Source organism: Chelmon rostratus, chromosome 10 (assembly GCF_017976325.1).
Source record: "Chelmon rostratus isolate fCheRos1 chromosome 10, fCheRos1.pri, whole genome shotgun sequence".
In the NCBI taxonomy this organism is placed as follows: domain Eukaryota; kingdom Metazoa; phylum Chordata; class Actinopteri; order Chaetodontiformes; family Chaetodontidae; genus Chelmon; species Chelmon rostratus.
The window spans coordinates 14,476,493-14,497,766 of record NC_055667.1 but is presented as its reverse complement, the minus strand read 5'-3'; the positions used below and the strand labels follow the sequence as shown (position 1 = coordinate 14,497,766).

Below are 21,274 nucleotides of genomic sequence, written 5' to 3'. Positions count from 1 at the left end.
GAAATTGAGGCAATTTAATTAATGTCAGTTAGATTTTTTATTTTTTTATACACATTTAATCCTCACATGGTTGGCCGTGTTGTACCAGCATTTTATAAACAGTGCAACTTTGGGTGGCGGTTCTAATTTCATTAAAAAGTTGCTCTGGGCACCTCTTTGAAGTTGTCAAACGCTGAGAGGATGATCTCGTGACCTCCTCGGACGAGACAGACGGCAGCCAGCAGCTCAAGGACCAAGGCCTTCGTCCTGGAAGTACAGGAGACACTCGTTAAACCTGGATTAACTGCAAACGCTAACTCTCTCTCAAATTAAAGGTGGTAAAGCACAATATTTATACCAAAATTTATATCCTGAAAACAAATACAAACACATCAACGCACAGGAGTAGAAATCTATCATCCATAATGAAGTCTGAAGCGAGGGTAGGTCTTTACAGCTTTTTTAAGTGTTCTCCCTCCCTGCCTTCATTATGAAGTGATCAGCACCAGCGGTTTACCACTAATCTTCCTTTAGTAAACATTCCTTGAACGGCCTGTATATACGCCTCTGATCCCAGACTTCAGAGGGAAGCTGAGCCCCATAGAGAATGAGAGGCATATCATATGAACTGGCTGCAGGGTTTCCCCTATTGTTTGACCCAGCTCTGCTTCTATGGAGACGAGGGGCCTCAGTTCTTACCGTGAGTTCTTATTGTTCAAGCTGAGGGCAATCTCATTGACTGCGTGTGCGTGAGACATGACCATATTGAAACCATACTGCATGAAGAAGACACAGAGAGAGAGAGAGAGAGAACAGGATGTGGTGAGGAAAACTAGAGAATATACTGAGAACTTGACTGCACAGGAAATGCAAAATCCCCATCTAACACTTATCTATGTCAGATCGTGTGTGTGAGCCTCTACAATACTGGTCCCTTCAAGTGGAGCGTCGGTGTCGCTGTTTGGTACCTGATAGTTCATGATTGCTCTCAAGCACATGATGCACACGTGCACATCATCTTTTTGGCTCACGAGGCGGGAGTTCTTGATGGTTTTGCTGTTGGAAACCGAGCCATAGCTGCAACAGATGGCAGAAGTTAAAATATGGAAGAGATTCGCTCATCCGACTTTAAATTTGATGTTTCACCAGAGCTCGTCTCGTGGATTTTAGCTGGTATTCGTATGAGTGTGTCACATGGACGGAGGCAGAGAGAGAAAAATTACAGACAGCGAGGTCTGACAGAAAAAACTTAGATGGCTTTTGAGGTCACAGATGCATTATGGGAGATGCCTGGTTTCCTCGCTGCTGTCAACAGACCGAGGTCTAAGCACACAGACTGCTATTATGTAACTGTATTGCACAGTCAGCATGCACACATAATATTACTTATTTTCTTGTGCAGTGTATAAATGGCTGAAGGATAAAGGATTCTACAACATGATATGTAATGTTGTACTAATACAGATGAAGCAGTAATCTTCATCTAAATGCTATGATGTCTAAAAGTTCATTATGTTCACTCTAATGATATTCATTTACTCCTGTCAGACTTGGCATCATCATCTGTTTCTTCATCTCCTGTCTGTGTGTGGTTCAGTGGCGAAGAAGAGAACAACTGTCCAACATGTGCTGCAGCTCACAGCTGGCTCTCATCTGGAGACAGTGCAGACGCACATCTGGACAGATGAGGGAGGACCATTAACAAAGAGAAACGCATCGCGCAAAAGGTCAAAGACTTTAGTTTCTATCTCTGACACAGCGCCTTGAGGTCAAGAGAGAAGTCAGCAGACCCATAACACATCAGCCATTCTGGCATGATCCTGAAACAAAACAGCACCAAGACAACTGGCTTGCATGCTAACAAATGTCATAGCGTTCAAGGTTAGCAGAGCGGAGCAATAACAGCGGGGGAGCTAGCTTAGCCATACGTACCGGAGGACAGACTGGCGGGCAGAGCGCACCAGTGTGTTGCAGAAGGGTTGGGTGCTCGTGTGGTGCAGATCCTCTATGGACCTGCTCCAAGATTTAGCCTTGTCCAAGAAGCCATCCTCCCCATTCTCCAGCCCCTCAAAATCCAACCTGGGCCACGTACAGACAGACAGACAACAGACAAGCCGACACAGAGGCACAGGGGTGTAGATGAGAGGCACGGGGGAGGTTAGGTCAGCGAGGCAGCTTGGTAGAGAGCCAGGGGTTATCACAAGAACTGTCATCAAGCTGCACGATAAAGCTCAGCGCAGAGATTCTGTCCCATTAGGGAAAGGTATAGCTCAGCACTACACCACATAGCATCTGTCCAGAAACACATTCAGGTTGGCCGAGTGTGCAACAAGGCATACAAACACATCTAAAGAATGCAAGAATGCAATTTGCACATTTTTAGATGCACAAGCAGTTTATTACAGGCTCTACAGGATACAACATGTTAACTCAGCGGCTGGATGCACCGCCCAACCCAGTTCCTCAGGAAAGGTTTGGGCCACAGTTGTCAGAGATGTGTGTGTGTACGTGTGCAAAAGTACTCACATGACAGCACACTGAGCAAAGGAGAGGTACTCCACCAGCACGTCAAGACCCCTGTTTTCATCATTGAGGAACTCCCTGACCCACCTGTGACGCATGCGAACAGAGAGGGGTTAGCAGGGCGCCAAATCAAGAACACACCCTTATCGCACTTTACCCATTAATGGAGAAAAAGACAGAGAAACAGGGAGAAACTTGAGATTGGTGGGGTTAAAGGATTCCCATTTTGATCATCCTCCCCATCGCTATAACTAATAACATTTATTTGGCTTGCTGGGTGTATTGACAAGACACATATTTAATTATATTGAGAATAAGTACTTAGAAGAAACAGGGAGGAAAACAGAAGGCCAACTATAGATAAATGAAGGACTGGATGAGCAGATTAAAAGCAAAACGAGAGGCAGCGTTGACTGTTTTGACAACAGATGAGCTAAATGACAAGTCGAATCATGGCGGTATATTAGACGGCTTGATGTGTATTAATATTATGATCTGTTCAGATGTGCCTGTTGACACAGAGTTGCATTTGTATGGATGTATAAACTCACATAAACAGTATCTCCCCTGACTTTCCTGATGCAGTCATGTAAATGCTGGAATCAAACTATTTTCTTTCATTTTTCAAACATTTGATGGTTCTAAATGTGAGTGTTTGCTGCTTTTCTTTGCCTTAAGTCATAGTAAACTGAATAATTTGGGGTTTCGGACATTTAATGACATGATTTTTTCCCATGTTATCGCTGTTTCACAATTACTCAATCACTGGCAGATTAATTGAATAACGGAAATAAATACTAGTTGCAGTCCTAATATACTAATACAGTCCTACTTCGCTGTATTAAGAACACAAGTCTATTTAGTCATGTATTTTTCTTTCTTTCTTATTTCGTTTTTTCTCATTTTACTGTCTTATAATTATTCATTTTTTATCTATAGGTCTCACTTATACACCTATAACATTTAAGACATGTTTAATCAGGGGTTGCAAATCCAGCATGACAGTAATTACCACATTTAATTAATGATGAAGTATAAAAAAAAAAAACACTGTACCGACCAAGTTAATGGCTAAGATGTGGGAAAGCGGCGACATGGCTAAAAAGAAGTCAGCCAGGGCAAGAAACACAAGCAGTGAAACGATTACAGAGGTTTTAAACTGACCCCAGGTTAACAACATGTACATATTTGGAAAGAAGATACAACATTTCTGTGCAATGGGGGATTATTACAGACATTCAGATTGCATTCACTTTCGTTTTTACCTAATCTGGCTAAACTTTTCAGTTCACAACCTGTCATAGTGTGTCTTCCCTCTCTGACTTCTTGCTGTAGCAATGTCACCACGTACCGCGTACCTCAGCAGTGACTCTGTGAGTACAGTGTTATCATAACTGACAGAAATGATAGCTAACATCACAAAAATGAGACCCAAGTTGTAATAAACTGGTGTTATCTTTTAAGGCCGCTCTAGAGGGGGTCTCCCCTCCCCTGACTGAAATCAGGAATGCCACAGAAAGTCAACCTCGAGCAAGGCTTCAGATTTCCTCCCCATTTAACTCCAGCTTTTTTTTTTTTTTGCAGGGAGAAACAACTCCAAACAAAGGAATTCCCATTGCGATGAGAGAAAGAATGTGGAGGGCATATGGCTGAAGGAGCTGGGCTCAGGTCGAAACCCCTGACAGTCAACAGTATTTAGTCTGCCTCCCCCACAGACCCCCTTCACCTCCTCTCCAGTCCCTGCTTCTTCAGGGAACTCCATGGGGGGGGACAGGATTGGGGTAAAAGGTTCTTAAAATAGTCTTGAAGCGCTGGTTACAATGACAGACTGCTAGTCAGCCAATGACGAGTCAGGCAGGAAAGCAATCAAGGGTCTCAAAGTAGCGCAGGGAGGGAGGGAGGGGGGAAAGGGAAGAGGTGAGGAGAAGAACAGAGGAAAGCAAACAAAGCAGTAAGGAGTAAGATTTGGGTGCAGGAGGGAAAGGGAGGAGGGGGTGGACAAGGAGGAGGGCTTGATCATCAGTTTCCTGTCCACCTAACCCCCCTTCCTGCTTCCCCTCCTTGCCTCTGACCCCTCACTCCTTCCTCTCTCGCTCCTCCTTCCTCCCTTTTCTTCTGTCCAAACCAGTTGCTATTTCAGATTTTCTTGGCAATCTGAGGAATAACACATCAGACAGGGCCCAGGATTCAGATGTCACAATAAACATCTAAAGCATCTGTTGCACTTAATCCCACCCACAAAACGTTGCCTGTCTGAATATAGCTTCCTTTTTCTCTTTGCCCGTGAGTCTTTCTGGGAGCTGCATTGAAACGAACCTTTATTGATGAAGCCTAATGGAATATGAGTTATTCTTGGAGGTCAGTGAATGCTATGGAAAATCAAAGCCTTTTTACAAGCAGCTTTTGGTTTGGGAATTCAGTTGCAAGTCGCTGCAGCACATATGTGTGTGACATCAATTAAAAGTCATGTCTGCAACAGTGAAGATACAGGCTAGAAAGGCTTAGCATAACATCCACATGCACGGTGGTGCAGAGGGAACTGTACATTACTGAATGCCTATTGTCGATCACAAAACATGATAAAATAATACAAAAAGATTGTTTTCTTTAAAGTGCGAGAAATGCGTAAACATAAAGTGTCCTCGTGTGTGTTTTTGAGCTGTTCGCTGGGTTCAGCACCGGTCAGCCAGGCTTCCTGTCCCTCTGGCATACACAACAAAGCTTCCTGCTCAGCGCTACGGGGGAGTGGACGAGGCAGCACAATGGCTACCATCTGGGCATTATGAGGACCAGCTCTATGAAGTGGAGCTGCAGAGCTTGGCAAGTTAGAACAATGGGGGATATCTGGGCACCAGAGAGAGCTCTGGGTCCCTGCAGCAGCAGCGAGAGCGCAGACAGGCCTATTCTTCATGAAGGGAAACAATAACGTGGTTTCCTTAAGCTTCGTGCACCAATAAACAGATCTGTGCAATTCACCAGAAAAGGTAAGTATTGATTACCCGATATGGTTTGTCCTCAGTGAGATCTCCAGCTCCCTCAGGACTTTGGTAGATTCCTGTACCCGCCTGCGAAACTTCTGTAACAGAGAGATTTGCAGCATACGTATCATAGTGGAAACTTAACAAGCAGTGAGAGTTTACAGGTTCCTTCTCAAAGAGGGCTCCACCGATGGACACGTCACAGCGTTTTGATTTCAAAAGTAATGAAATGGATGTGTCAGAAAAAGTGATCTTGAGCCGTGCTTTCTTCCTTGGTGCCTACATTACCCACAATGCAATGCAGCCTCGAGCTGCTAGCCTCAAGCAAGGATGAGGGGTGGGCTATAAAGAGCAGGTGAACTCACTTCTCTCTAATTCCACATCCCCAGATTTCTCTCATTTTCTCACTTGTAGTCTTCAGCCTCAACCGACTCAAGTGACATCACATGAGGCAATTTGTCAGATTTTTTTGCAGCACTGGAGCTACAAAAGGCTGTTTTTAAAACCTTTTTTTCCATACATGTAGTAGCACTTCCCAAGACCTGTAAACAGACTTAGATGTGTAAAATCTTTAAGTGGACTCTATATTTGAATGTCCCACCTTCCGTGTGACTCCAGGGTCTAAGTATCCTCGGAGCTTCTGGATGTAGGTGTGAGGCGGATTCTTCACCTGAAACCGCTCCTGAAGACACAAAACAGAGTAAGCGTTGGAATGTGTGTATACTTGGCCATACTGCACTTTGAATAATACTTCAATCGACTGTTCAGCGACGATGGCAGGTGTGTGTGCATTGTGAGTGCTGGTTTGGTCGCTTATGACTGCACCTGGTCGCAGATCAGGTCCCACTTCTTCTCGTTGTCGTACTGTCTGAGGAGCCGGGCTTTGTCTGGAGGCAGGTTCATAGAATTCTGAAAAAATAAAAATGTTGACATTAGTTTCATTTCTAACCACATATTTCCTTTTGTCTGTTGATCTGACTATTCATAGCAGCGGTGACACGTCAGCGACTGGTGCCTCACAGGCCACTGGCGCCAACAGAGCTGAAATTTTGGGGACTAACAAGACGACCACACTTCCTCTGTTGACTCTTAGTATCCTGCGACAGGAGATGATCCGCATCTCCTCTGCACTCTTGAGTCTCACTATCGTTCAGGCAGCACTTTGCTTTTAAACACAACAAGCCACTATCACAGTACAGGCCTATTACCGGACCTGTCATCTCATCCACCCATAAAAGCACTTGAACGCCACACGAGACGTCCTGAGGCAGCCAGTTTACTGTCGCTCAAATTAAACCCTAAATGCTCTAATTTGCGTTTGGAGACCAGCCCACTTAAGCGTTTTATGTCCTTGTGACAACTGTAAAAAAAAGCAACACAAACTACACGACAAGTTTTTGACTAATAGCTTCCTTGACTGAGCCAAGAGCTTGTGAAATCTTAAAAATGAGGAAGCGCAAAAATACTAGGGAGCTCGCCAGCCCCTGAAACTGATCACCTCATCGTTTCTCTTTGATGAGCCACGAGGGATTGTTTGCACTGGGAACCCTCATTTACACCGCATCAACAGAACGGCGTGAGCCTGGCCACAAACGGCCTGTCAGCTTGACTTTTAACCTGCAGCTATAACTCAGCCTCCCATCTAAAACGCAACACCTTGCCAGCCCGTCCCAGGCCAGATGTGATGTTCACACTGGCATTTGGCTACTGGTGGAGTATCTGATGGATGGAAAATAACACATACTTGTTCCTATGGCAACCACTCTGTCACCGGTAGGGGTGGAATATCATGTGAGTATTTTAAAATTAGTTTTCCACATCGGGACCACGTTGCTCACTCTGTCAGCACATCATGAATCATGTTGTCTAAGGAGGACAGAGGTAAGGCGAAGTTTATTTTATGGACCTAACTTTTAATTTCACATTAAATAGCGTAATCATGTATCAAAAAATCCAAAGAACACATAATGGCGATGGATGCCATAAAAAAGCCCTTTAAGGACGTAGAAAATGCAAAAATGTAATGCCTGACAAAGCTATAACAGGCGGTAACTGCACATACGGGGCCTTTGACATAACCTGCTTTATAAATCCCACGCAGGAGAGAAGGGAGAGGCAACATGCATACCAGATGTCCAGAATTACAGGAGGAATGTGTCCTGTTTATAGCAGTAGTTTATAGTAGTAAATTTTCTCTCTTGTCTGACCCCCAAGCTGCTCGCTCTCCTCTTCTGTCTCTCCTGGGAGAAATTTTTACCAACAACAACAGTCTTTAGGAAAGTCATAGTAGGAAGCGAAGAGGAGTCTCTCCCATCTGTATCTGTTGCTAATAAATGATCTGTCTCATTTTGAACGAAGGCTGGAGACGAGCCTCGATTTCATTTAAACAATGTTTAAACAGACAGATGGAATTAATCAGAGGTCGATTCCTTTAATCAGCGCCGGTCACTGATTTAAGACTTGTACAGTAAACAATTACCTCCAGTTGGCGAGAATGATGAGAGAACAGAAATATTTCAAGAATTCACACAAGTTATAATGAATCCTTATTAATTAAATGAATGTGCTCCATGAATAAAAATCATTGATTTTGACAATTAATTCATGGTGGATTAATCGTTTCAGTTGTTTTTTCATGTAAAATGCCAAATACTTGCTGGTTCCAGCCTCAGATGTGCAGATGTATTGATTTCCGCTATTTGAAGGCTTCACTTTGGGCTCTGGGAAACTGTGACTGGCATTTTTCATTATTTTAAGACATTTTATAGACAAAACAATTAACCAATTAATCAAGAAAATAATGGGCAGATTAACCGATAATGAAAATAATCATTAGCTGCTGTGCTAGTTTACTATATATGAGATTAAAAGTCTACCTGCCTTTAGGTGGATTTCCTTATGGTCATATTCATAATGGAGCAATGAATGAGAAGTACCAATTGCATTAAGTGGACTTCTCTAATACACTCCAGATAATGTTCCATGGGCTTGAATCGTGATGCTAACACCTGAAGGGTAAATGAAAAACAAGGCCAGATATCTACTCCAGCATCTGTCCAGGCCCACAGCCCACTTTCCTTTGTTTTCTCAGCCAGTCATGCATACTAAAGTAGAACTGTGGGGCAAACAGGCAGGGAGCAGGATCCCCTTCTGTGGTAATGTGATTCTGAATTGCTGGAAAACATGCAGACCAGACACACAGATGTTCATCCATTTAAGTAAAGACAAAAGAGCAACACGAAGTCCAAACCTGCCCACTGTTATTGGATTTGAAAAAGACTGCAGTTATGAAAACACTGAGCAGACATGACAAAGGATCAGTAAATACTAACATGAGCCATGAGGACACACTGAAGGCGTTTGATGTCTAACACTGGTTGCTCTTTGTCAGTTGGAGCCTCAGGTAATGTGCACAAATACGGGCGGGACAGCGCGAGGATGCGTGGAGCTCCACACAGGGATAAAAAGCGTGGCCTTGGCAGAGAAGAGGCTTCTCCTGCGACAAGGCAAAAAGCAGAGGGGATGTTTCCTCTCTGACTAGATTTGGGTAATTTGAGCCAACTAACCCAATTTAGCTAACTTCATTTCACTTTCTCCCACAGTGATATAATCTCGCACTTCCTGTGTTTATAAGAAGCTCGAAAGGAGTCGTTTTATGGGAGAGCGGCAGCAGCGCACTCACAGGCTCATTTTAGGGGTAAAATACTACAGAAACGGCAAAAATGTTTGGTGCGTGTTATGTTGCCATGCCGCCTACGTACTGTCTCCTCCAGCAAGGCCTTTCTTGGTTGACCTGAGACTGCCTCGACAAAGGACTCAATGTGGAGCTTTGTTTTGATTTGGTGCCGTGCCATTCCCATCCTTTGACATTTGAGCTATTTTTTTCCCTCACAGAAAATCGCTAACAATGGCTAGTGGGCAGGGTCAGCGTATGCCCCCTGGTGCAGTGTGGAGCAAAACCCAGCTAAAACACAACACCAGTAGACGGCACAACCAGATGAACTGGTTCTATTATCACCACTATCTCTCCAATCATTAGGCCCCCATTGTGAGGCAGAGCAGGAGACAGAGTTCCCAAACAGAGTCGCTGAGGATACAGGATGAAAAACTCCACTGTATTAAACTCTTTTTCTTGCTTTTTTGCTGTTTCATATCACTGTAAATTGAACATATTTCGGTTTTGGACAAAACAAAAAAACTTGAGGATGTTATCGTGGTCACTTTTTGCACTAAAGAATTAAACAAGTACAAAAAAAATCAAAAATTTAACTGATATTGAAAATAGTGTTAGATTGCAGCCCTTAGCTTAATAACAGATAAATAACTTAAAAAAGAGGAAGTATGACGCACAAACAAATGATAAAACACAAAGTGGGACAAGCGTTTCGAGGTGAAAGGATGCTGTGGAGGAGATTTAAGCAGTGGCCAGCAGAGAGGGCATAAACTGTAAAACAGAGAGACATCTGAGCTGTTGACAAAGGAAGACGGAGGCTTTAAAGACTCAACAGTTAAAGCAGTCGACGGGGTCGGGTTGCCGGTTAAGGAGGCATGGAGAGTCCAGGAGAGCCATCGGGGATTCAACAGAGTGCTCAAGTCACGCACGGACCCCCACGACCGAGGGGGGATGCTGCAGAGCCCATGGTCACTTCAGACATCAGAGTCAACAGGGCAACCTCATCTGCCCTAAACCGGGCAGCTTCCTAACGCGAGCTGATTTACAATTAGCCCCGAGGTGAGCTTATGTCCTTGCAGCTCCAGGCAGAGAGACAAATGGTGAAGAGTGAAGGGCTGTTTCCTCCCCCTGATCTCTCTCACAGCTCCACACTTTCAGTCAGGATAAGATACAACACCACTGCGCACCAAACCAGATTACTCTTCATGTCAGAGACGCTCCTCGCTCTGGTTTGTAGCTCTTTGCCAGACTTGTTCCCAGGTTGCTATCAGGCATGCAAAGAAAATTTCCCCTGCATCCTCTGATGATCTGTACATGCTATGATGATTAAACAATTTGCTATGCAACAACCTTAAATATTTGTCAGCTGATGAGCTTTGATTCAAATTTGCTAATTTATCTCAAAAGCCTGAAAGCAAGATGGACTATTTGACCAGTGTTTCTATTAAACTTTTTAATAACTTGACTTTTTATTAATAGTACTGTGAACATGTATATACAGCATTCTGGATCAGATTTATATGAATTTGTGGGGGCTTTTAAGCTCATGCAAGCTGGGCATTGCAGTATGCATGGCACAAAAATAAACAGGTATTGTTGCATTGCTGTATTGCATGCAAATCTAATTTCCAGACTGGAACATGGCTGCTAAGCAAATGCATTCAGTGTGATTCTCTCTTTTGTGCTTTCTCAGTGGGTCGGAAATGCAGAGTTTGTGTTTTTTATCTACTTTGATAGGTTTACACAGGCCAGACTTAGTTGTCATCAGCTCGGAGGGAAATGAGGGGGTGGCTAAAGAGCTCACTGCGCCGGACAGAGCCTGTGGCAGCTCAGACGCTTTGGCCCAGACGGACCTCTTTACCCCCAACAAGTCTGAGTGTCTGCTCATCAGGGCGGGGTCCAGGAAGAACAAACCAATGCACTGAGCTCAAAACACACATTCGAGACGAGGCAGGGTACATTATCTGTTCATGTGTAGCATAAAAATGGCAATTCAAGGTGCCAACCAGGACAAGATAACCTGATAGACAAAGACTAACCTGCTTCATTTTTATGGGACAGATATGAGGCTGGTACTGATGTTCTCATCTAACTCTCAGCAGCAGCAAATAAGCACATGTTCCAAAATGTGGAACTATTCCTTTAAAGCCATAAATAATAACACCGGTGTCTACAAAAACTTTAATTATGGCTATCCAAACCTGCTGAGTGATTAATAGACAAGAAAAATCAACAACTTTTAGTTGGCAGTTTAGAGATTTGAGGATTAATGTAATCTTTTTTTTGCTTTTGTTACAACTTAAAGAGCTGAAGCCTGATAAGAAGCAGTGACTAACTGTCTGGAAATAAAAGCATGGATCAGCTTTTTCAGATCCCATTTGGACATTAATCCTGTGCATTACTTCTCAGAGAATAAAAAGTTGACATTGTAAGTGATTTCACTTGGATGCGTCCGGGATCCCGCTCAGATATCTGGCCTGGATTTCAACTTTTCAGCAACAACAAAGCAGCAAACAGAAATGTGCAGCCTGTTAATGTGACACATTTCTGAACATAATTCAACACTCTAGTCACAAAGGAAAATACCGGGCCAGCCAGTGATGGGGAAGATGAGACCAGAAGCCCCTTAATGGAGGGTACTGTCTGAAGAAGGGTGGATGGAGCCAGGCCAGTGATCCCTATCAGGAAGTAGAGCCAACAAGGAGGCAAAGAAAACACAGTGAATATGGGACCTGGCATGAGCGTGTTTTCTTTAATCATATTAAATGAGCATATTTTAGGCCCGCACAATGGGAAAAGAAAGTGATGCACCAGCTCCTTCGCCAGAGGTGGCTGGATAGAGTTCAAGATAAATGTGTCCCTCAGAAAAACAAGAGAAGAAGAGGACTTACCATCAAGGGCTAAGAAAGACAAGAACCGTGATACTGGACAGGCCGCCAGTGGTAGAAGAAATATTAAGAAGTGAAAGTACTAATACCACAATTTCAAAACTGCATTCAAAATATTATGTAATCAGTAAAATGTATTTAAGTACAAAAGTACTCACTATGCAGCCAAAAAGGGCTCTTATAGGGTTAAAGGGTTATTATATTGCTAGATATTATAATATAAGATTATTATTATTATTATTATTATTGCAATGACATGTAAACTCAAAATTGTTCTTCACTACAGTGCGTGAGTAAATGTACTTAGTTACTTTGCACACACATCCTGCAGATCATGACTACACTATGTGGGCTTCATCAAGCCAGATGAGACAATTAAATGACATCATCCAAACGTTAAGCGTGAATCAGTCTATGAGCGCATCCAAACAATTCCACTAGTTTTTCATTAATGGCTGTCAGCGCTATTGTTTGGATTCGTCCTCCTCCTCCTCTTCGGTGCTGAAACACAAAGAGAGGAGACAGGATGAGAGGCTCAGCTGTTGCCGTCACAGGGCTGCGGGGACTTCCTTCACTTTCAGGAAATCAAAAACGGCCCTGGCAGGTTTGTACAATTGCCGCGTAACACAAGAGCGTGTGCGTTTCTGCACATCCACTCCAACAATGTGTTAATGAGCATACGAGTGAACTGGAGGTGTTTTTCCAGCTCCCAGGTAAGCCTCGCTGAATTGAAAGCGACAGAGCAGAGTGTGAGAAAACACTGGCCACCTTTCTCCGAGCAGATATCCGATCGGCCTATCGTAACCCGAGCCGGGCAATCACAACAAAGCCATGCATGACGATGCTGGAGGACGGGGAGGCCGGCAGAGCGGACGGCATCAGCTCAAGCTCAGGTGAAGCTTTTCGGCCCTCCCCGTCCCCTCCTGCTGGCCCCTGTTTACAAAGCAAACCCAGTTAAGAGCTTGTTTTTTTAAGATATTAACATAACAGGTGAGGGCACGCAGCTCGTTTACATGGCCAACATGTGAAACTTGTAGCAAGTGAAAACACAACATAATGAACGTCAGGTGCTTTCCATTTTCTAGCCCTCAAACAATAAAGATTCTGAAAAATAAACTATAGATTCAGGCTAATACATCTGTCAATGATTGTTCCAAATTAAAAGATAAAACATTTATTGTCAGAGTAATCTTTTGATGCTTTAGTCTAGAAACCATAAAAAAGTGAAACGCCCATTATAGCTTAGTGACAAGTTCAAAGTCACAGTTTTGTCAGTCCAAAAGTCTAAAAATTAAACATATTAAAATAACAATGACATAAAACAGAGAAAAGCAACTAATTGTCACATTTGAGAGGCTGAGACCAGTGATTTTTTCGGCATTTGTGCCCATTAATGACTTAAATGAGTCATCAGTTATCAGAAGTCTTGTTGATTGATTCTCTCTCAATTGCATTTCTGATTGCTGGACTGTTTGTTTCAGGACTACAACAGACGAGAGCGCAAATGGGCCGAAACTCAAAGCTGTTCTAATGGCTTTGACATTCCTTGGGTGTCTTTACAACTCAAACGATCTAGTGTTAAATCCCCCTTAAATCAGGCGTTTAAAGGGAACACAGTTTACAGCTGTGGCGTGAGGTTTTCCTCACTGCCCTCCTGCTCGTCCACGACCTTCCCCTCTCCAGCCTGAATGCACCTCCTCTCTTCTCCCATGAACCCACGTCTTCCAGCCTGTGACCTCTGAGTCGCTCTGTTGAGAGAAATAACTTTCCCTCCGGTCCGTTCTTTACAACACACGACCAAATGGACATTCCACAGCCAGCCGAAGCAACAGGAAGTTGGTGAGATGCCATTTTTCGGTTTATAAATCAAGAACCGCCTCCCAGAGCCCATTGGCTAATCCGTTTGTCTACCGGCGGTGATAGCTGGGGCTCAAGCTGGAGGCTGTTATCATCACAGCGTTCTTTAAGCCACAGCCTCAGATAAAGAGGAAAACGTCCCGAGCTCAGGGTCCGTCTGACGCCAGGTGTTCCTCAAGCTTCAAGCATGAGCGAGCTGCAGATGTGCTCTTGTCTGCGTGAGACTATCTAGGAAGTTTATTACACTAATCTATTTCAGCAATCTCACCTGACAACTACATTGTTCAGTTCATTTGTTTTTTTAAACAAACAGTATCTAGGAAATGCGAACATCAACAAAGATATGAGGACTGAGTTATAAATAAATCCCACAATCGGCGATGAATCGTAGGCATTCATTCATTCCTGCATGGCGAACATCCTGTTTGTTCTCCTCTGTGCATCCGTACATGGTCCAGGGAAGCCCCAGCCAACAGATGATATACACAGGGAATGTCAGGAATGCAGGTACATGAATGCCTCAATAACTCACGCCGGCCAGGCCTTTTGACACACTGCCCAGTTAAAAAGGTCGACCGAAGAGAAAGGGCAACGGATCTGAGCCTGAGCTGTGCTGGAGTTTTGAATCAGCTGCACTTTGTAAGGGATGGAGAAACAGTGAGATTACAATAAAGAGGAACAAAAACCAAAACCACGAAAAAGTCCAGAAACGTAAAAATTCACAAGGAGCACTGAATGAGTCATACGTAGGCCTTCAAAAGTTCCCCTTTGTTTCTCTAGTCTTTCACTTAAAGTGCTACTGTAACAAGGCAGAAGGAGAAGTCCTGAGAGATGATAAAGAAAGACTACTGTACGTCATCTAAGGAAGGCCTGGGAAATAATGACATCATGTCAGTAGTACGTATAGGAGAGGCAGCATCCAGCCGTAATCCACTGGCTCTTTAAACGGGCTTACGGCAGTTCTTCGGAGCGCCCGCGTAAAAAGAGTGCAGCGGCACAAAAGGCACCAGGGGATGAGGCCCCCTTTCTAAAACAACACTGACTGACAGAGTCCCCATTGTATTGAGGAGGAAACCACTTCTCCAACCTACAGCCTTGGTGCAGCTGCATTGGAGCAGCATGCAACCCCCCACTGACGCGCACAAATGCACACACGAGCACGCACATACCGAAAAACTCTAACGCGCGCTTAGAAATGCAAACACGCAGCTTCTCCGCAAAGACAAATGACTGCACACACATTTCAGTGAAGTGAACAAACAACTTATGTCTGACTAGCTGCTGAGAATACTCATACAGCTCAAATACATGTATTCGCTTCCTCTATGGCTAGAGTTAGATGAGAAGATCAATACCACAGCAGCTGGTTAGCTTAGCTTAGCAGAAAGACAGGGGGGAAACAGCTAGCCTGGCTATGTCCAGCCACAACTTCTCATTTTTACACTTTGCTTTCTTTTTTCTTTTTTTAACAAGCCAAATATAACATGTCAAATCGTGTGAATCTGAACTTTAGAGGTGCTTTTACAACTTTTTCTTTTGGCTTTGTACAGAGCCAAGCTAGCTCTTTCCCCACTGTTTTTTGTGCTAAGATACGTGCTGACTGTTCATATTTACCATAAAAGACATCAATTTTCTCATCTGTGTCCCTGCAAGAAAGCAAACAAGCTCATTTTCCAAAACAATGACTACTCCTTTCATAAAATGTTATATCTGCTCAGTCATGGTCTTTAACTTGACCTTTGCTTTCCAAAATAGCCACAAGGACAGAAGCGGAGAAGCACTAAAACTCCCCATAAAGCCTGGGCCAGATTGGAGAATTGTAGCCCGAGGGTGGAGAGAGCCAGGTGGACAGCCTTGTGCCGAACGCCCCCCACCTCCTGCCTGCTCTGCTGCTCTAAAACCAAGTTAACTGTGTGTACTCGACTCCCATAATCCCCCTCTTCCTGGGACATAGTGGTGGGTGGCTCAGCCAGATGTACGCGCTCTTCCAACTTCAGTGACGTAACAAACACGTTTTCTCTTTTTAGTGAAGGGCGAAGAAGTGTGTGAGAAAAAGAGCGCTAGACAGACGAGGCACATAAATAAACTGCGGCCGCCATGAAACAAATAAAAATGATTTAGGTCTTATGTCCAATAAACACATTGCACAGCTTGACTCCATTAGTTCCACTTGAGTGGCATCTATCAGACACTGCAGCTTTCTTTAGACTGCAGCCATCGAGAAGCACTGATGTCAGACAGGGCGCTGGAGTCACATTGTCAGCAATGTCTGATTTCACGACCACTGACTCAACTTTTTCGTCTGTAGCTTTCCCAACATTTGCTGCGGCTTAATGGCGAGACAGCGTTCATGAACAATCAAGCCTCAAAAGAAAAGCTTGTAAGTGTGATGCAACTCCACGTCAGAGTTGAAAAGATGTGGGGAGCTGCAGTGCAATCAAGTGCAATCTCATGCCGCTCCCGTAACAGCTCTTAAATACGTGTGCGCTGTTTAAAAATGTTGGTAAAGTCATTACAACCAAGAACAGTGGCAGACCGCCAGTTCAAAGGGAATTTTCCCTCTCCGAGTGCTCCCGCGGCCTCAGCCTAGACTAGACCGCAGGAATCCAGTGGTGGATTGGCGCTCGGGCACTTTGAAAGAGGATCCCAGGCCAGACGTGCACCTTTGAAAATGCCCCTCACTCATCTCGCGTCGTTTTCATAAGGACTGAGTCATATGGAGAAAGTTATCTTGCAGGACAGACCCACAGAGAGAGCGAATTCAGGGAGAGGGAAGGTAGGAAACACTGACTGGGTGAGTGAATGAGAGGTTCTATTTGGAGTCGCACCAAGCCAAGGATAAGTAAGAGTTACCCTGGACAAAGAGAGGGGAAGAGGAGCCAAAACCATCAAGAGGATGCTACCACTGATTAATGTTATGCACCTACATTTGTCTATCTGTGAGGTCTAGGTAGATCTGTATCATCATCTGAACTAATGGCATGTTGTGCACCCTGTAGCAGCCTGCAGGAACACAGTTCTTATTGTAAGGCGAACCAACCACAACGACCGTTGGCTACAATGCAATTTCCTCTGAAAATCGAAGAAAGGAAAATGCCAGGCGGCTGTTTCCAGCCACAAAAGACAGAGCTCAGGCTGTTTCTCAGGATGCTGGACAAGAAAGACGCGAAGGAGACGATGCCTTTAGCACATGCTGCCGGCTCGAACTGACCCAGGCATTTTATTAGCAGACCGCATGAAGCAACCGGAGCTTAGTCAGGGGTCTCGCCCCTCCTCCGCTCCCCTCAACCATCTACAGTAGAGCTGCCCTGTTAAAGTCATTAGCTCCGGGATATTACTACGCTGGCGAAGGCTGCTGCACCCATGACATCATTATGGGCTGCTGTCAGTCCAGGGGGACGTCTGCGAGCCGTGTCTGAGAGGCGAGGGCAGTCCCGCCACGCAGATGCAGACACATCCGTTTACACGAGCATGCCATCATGCAAGAGGAAACACAGAGGTCCAGAGGAGGGGAAATTACCCTTTCAAAATATCATTTATGGAAAGTCTGTTTGAGGCTAATTATGTCTCTGCTAACACATACTGATGATTGAAATCTGCTGAATTTAGAAAAAGCAAAGTGAAGTCTCTCAGACTATTTTTGGCGTATTTGATGCTTTGGAGGAGCACTCAGATCTATAGCTACGGCCGGACAACAGACCCATGGCCTCGTCTTCCTGAGGAGCTCCAACCACCAAGAAGGACGCTTTTGATGTACCTTTATCTTGCGACGAGGGGCAAGCAAGGCGGAGAGAGGACCATTGTCTGATAAGAACACTAAAATATACACACATGTTGTCCTTTCCCACAAAGTAAAGGAAATCTGGAGCTTCAGTGGGGCAGGGTGGGGTGGGGCGGCGTTAGAGAGCCTGAAAACTTCACCCAGTCAAAAACACATCCGAAATGTTGAGTCTACTGTCTCTTGCTTGGAAATCATCTGCTCTGCAAGGCTGAACATAATAACAGGGATTGACTTTGTGCTGCCGGGGCAGTCAAACAGCGGCAGACTGCTCCGGTCTCTGGACAGGATGTATGTTGATGTTTCTTCTTTGGGGGAAAAGTGACGGCTACAAATCAGCAGTCACGTGGAAAAACCTTACATTCATCCAAAATGTCCAAAGCAGCGATCTGCCTGAAAGAGACGTGACTTGAGCTGTCATAACAGCACTTGCACTGTAGTGCAGCGTATAATTGTCATAATGGCTGAGACTTAGCACAGCAGTTAACAAGCTGGCCTTGAATGGCTCCTCGCTGTGCTCGTCTCTTCATATGAGAGCTTTGCTCTGCGGCTTCTGGTGGCTCTGGCAAGCAAATAATGGCTTTATTTCAGAGAGATGGAGGGTCCACAGAGTGTTGACGAACGAGGCTATCTGAGTAAGGCTGAGAAGATCTCAGCTCGCTGCTGCTTGATGCTGTAATTAAGGACTTAAACAGCTGAGAATCAAGGCCGGGTGTGGTTGTGGTGGAGTGGAAAGAACAAAATAAGCACCTGTGAGAAACAAAAAATAAACAGGTAGCATATTCTCTGCATTTAAAGCTTTTTGAATTTTCTCTTTAGGTGTGTGTGTTATGCTTCTCTGGCTCTGCAGTGGCGGATAATCAAACTGGAACAGAGCAACAGGTTGGAGTAATGTTACTGAGCTTTCTGTTTTCTGTTTGCATACACATGGAGCGTAGCAGGGGTGGAGGGACTCCAACATGCAGCCCAAATGCAAGTCCTGTAAGTGATATTGCACGACTAAAATGTGACTCAACTAGATGTAAAAAACAGAAGCTCTTTTGAAGGATGTGCTGCCAGTCATTGTGAAAAGGCTAATGTGGCATCCTTTTGTTACACAAGCACTGTATACCCCATCAACCAGTCCCCCAGCCCAGACCAGTTCTCCACTGAAGCAGTGCTCCACATCACAGGGTTTTTGTTACAGATTTAACCAGAAAGAGACAGAAAGTGTTAATTACTGAGCTTTGGGTGTGCTGGCAGGCAGATCTTGTCTCCTTCAGACAGAGCCAGGCTAGCAGTTTCTACCCACTTCCAGTCTTTATGCTAAGATAAGCTAACATCCGCTGGATGTACAGCCTTACTGTACAGATATGAGTAATTCTCAGCAAGAAAGTGATATATGTATTTCCCAAAATGTTGATATATGATATCATGTGAATTTTACCTGAGAAGGTCTAAGGACTGAAGCATGAGTAAATAAAGTGTGAAGCTTTCGACACTGAGCAGGATTTGTTCGGGTTCTTTCACAGAAAGAGTGTTAAAAGTAAGAAAAACAAAACCATTTTCTGTAAAGGATTTTTGAAGAACAACTGGTGACCTCTTGGGTTTATCTTGGGATCCCAGCTGTAAGTAGCTGAACACATATTGATGAAAATCAACTTAAGACAGAGTTGCAAAAATGGTTAATTTGCTCTATAAAATGCCAGAAGATAGTGAAAAATGCCCGAAAGAAGTTTCTAAAGCTCAAGGTGATGCCTTCAGGTGTCTTGTTTTCCTAACCTACAGTCCAAAAATGAAAGATATTTACTTTACTGTCACATAAAACAAAGGAAAGCAGCAAATTCCCCACGTTACAGGAGCTGGAAGCAGACACTTTGGCACTTTAGTTTCATGACTTCAATGATTGACAGATGACGAAAACAGCTGCCTTTATGACTATTTTTGTGTTGACTGACTCATCTGTTGGTCTACTCATTTCATTCCAGCTGCAGCGGAGTCGGTGCAGATGAGATATTTTCCAGTCCTGCAGATGACTGACTGCAGCAGCCACTTCTTCCCTTTGTCATGAACTAAACCTAGCTGACACAGAAGTTATTCCAAGCAAACTTCACATGATTGTTGTGTGTGTGGGGGGGCAAACTTGTAAAGTCCCTTCTCTTGTGAAAGAAATGTCCCCTTGACGCAGGATGACAGAGTCTCTTGACTGTGTTGATAGTCGGTGAAAGTGGGTGTTGACTGTGTGCTCGAAGCGCTCAGCTCCAGCCTGATGAGGAGCGCGGGGGAAGAAGAGGAGGGGGGGGGTCTTCGGGTGTGGGAGTTTTGGGGGAATTCAGAAAATGTTGTTTTCTGATGGTGAGCCTGCAGCGAGAAAACTTTAAATAAACCCAAAGCGCGCTCTGTGAAGGATTTACAAGCAAACGTCCTTCATGGCTGGAGAGAAAAATCCCCCCATCAACCACCACCACCACCACCACCTCTCCTCCACTCTCACCATGCTGCGCTCAGTTTGCCACTTCAGCCAAACGCTGAGTTGTCTGACTTTAGGGGAAACAAAAGAACCGCAGGAGAGGGGGGACAGCAGGCAGGGAGTGAGGGGCGGGCCAGCACAGGTCGCCTCATAATGGACGAGACACGCTCGCTTTAATGCAAGTTAGAGAAACAAAAGAGCCAAAACACCGGCCGTCATTAGGAATGTTTATTCTGCCATGATTTTAAGATGAATTTGAGTCCAAACAGCTGAAATCCAAATTAAAAATGGACCACATTTGGAAAGTTGTTCGATTTCTCTGTGACTTTTGGGCCAAGACAAACTTGAGGTATCAACAACTTACCAAAACGATGGCAAATTTCTCCTCCAGCTCGGTGGGGTCAGGCATGGGCACCTTCAGAGGCATGATGTGATGCTTCATCTCCGACTGGCCGTCCACACTTTCAATGTTACCCATTTTCCCCCAGATGCGCCGAATCCTCCAGTCAGCGTGAAAAGCTCAAACTCCCTCAGCTTCTTTCAGTGATGATAAATCCAAGTTTTAAATAATAATAATAATAAAAACAAAAGTATCCCAACAGTTTCATTCACGGATTAATCCACTTCTCCAAAGCGAGATGAGCAGCTGACAGCGCAGGAGCCTCGTATTAATGTCCCATAATGCCATTTACACTTACGCACGCGTTTAGGTTTACAGTGTGCTCCACTGTAGTGTCCCATCAAAAAACTTCAAAAGTAGCAGTAAAAATACAGCTGCTCTCTCATCCAGAAAGTACTTTCTACTTCTCCAGGGTAATCCATTACACATAAACTCTCCCCCCGCGACGGATGACCTCCAAATGCCGACAAACGCTCACTTTGGGTTGCTGCTCAACTTTCTTGGCTACGACGTGTTTCCATTCATTATTGTTGTGTGATCCTGATTAAAGCTTTTCGCTGCTGCCTCCACTCAGAGGGCAGGTTTTCTTCACTAGTTCCGCCCCTGGCTGTGGGAGGCGGCGCTCCCTTTGGCAAAAAGACCTGTCAATCATGTCATCTTTGTTGCTCTACCCCTCACATCTGTAGGCAAGGAGCCCGCATACAGCTGGAAGGAAAGTGAGGGTTTGTCGGCACTTCATCGCCACCTGC

The 21,274-nt window shown here is 44.5% G+C and overlaps 1 protein-coding gene across 5 annotated transcripts in view; it reads right to left on the bottom strand.

Moving 5' to 3' along the window:
* fmnl3 (formin-like 3) overlaps positions 1 to 21,052 on the bottom strand; it is a 33,054-nt gene extending 12,002 nt beyond the window's left edge. For 4 of the 5 annotated variants that reach the window (XM_041945245.1, XM_041945244.1, XM_041945249.1 and 1 more), the window contains exons 1-9: positions 20,490 to 21,052; positions 6,306 to 6,389; positions 6,082 to 6,162; positions 5,502 to 5,578; positions 2,506 to 2,589; positions 1,912 to 2,058; positions 948 to 1,056; positions 679 to 755; positions 153 to 246 (exon numbers count right to left, since the gene is read on the bottom strand). In XM_041945245.1, the coding sequence (XP_041801179.1) occupies positions 153 to 246; positions 679 to 755; positions 948 to 1,056; positions 1,912 to 2,058; positions 2,506 to 2,589; positions 5,502 to 5,578; positions 6,082 to 6,162; positions 6,306 to 6,389; positions 20,490 to 20,603 (867 nt within the window). In that variant the 5' untranslated portion in view covers positions 20,604 to 21,052. The remainder of the gene's footprint in view (positions 1 to 152; positions 247 to 678; positions 756 to 947; positions 1,057 to 1,911; positions 2,059 to 2,505; positions 2,590 to 5,501; positions 5,579 to 6,081; positions 6,163 to 6,305; positions 6,390 to 20,489) is intronic. The other variant, XM_041945250.1, reaches the window with a different exon arrangement.
* Positions 21,053 to 21,274: the final 222 nt, after the last annotated feature.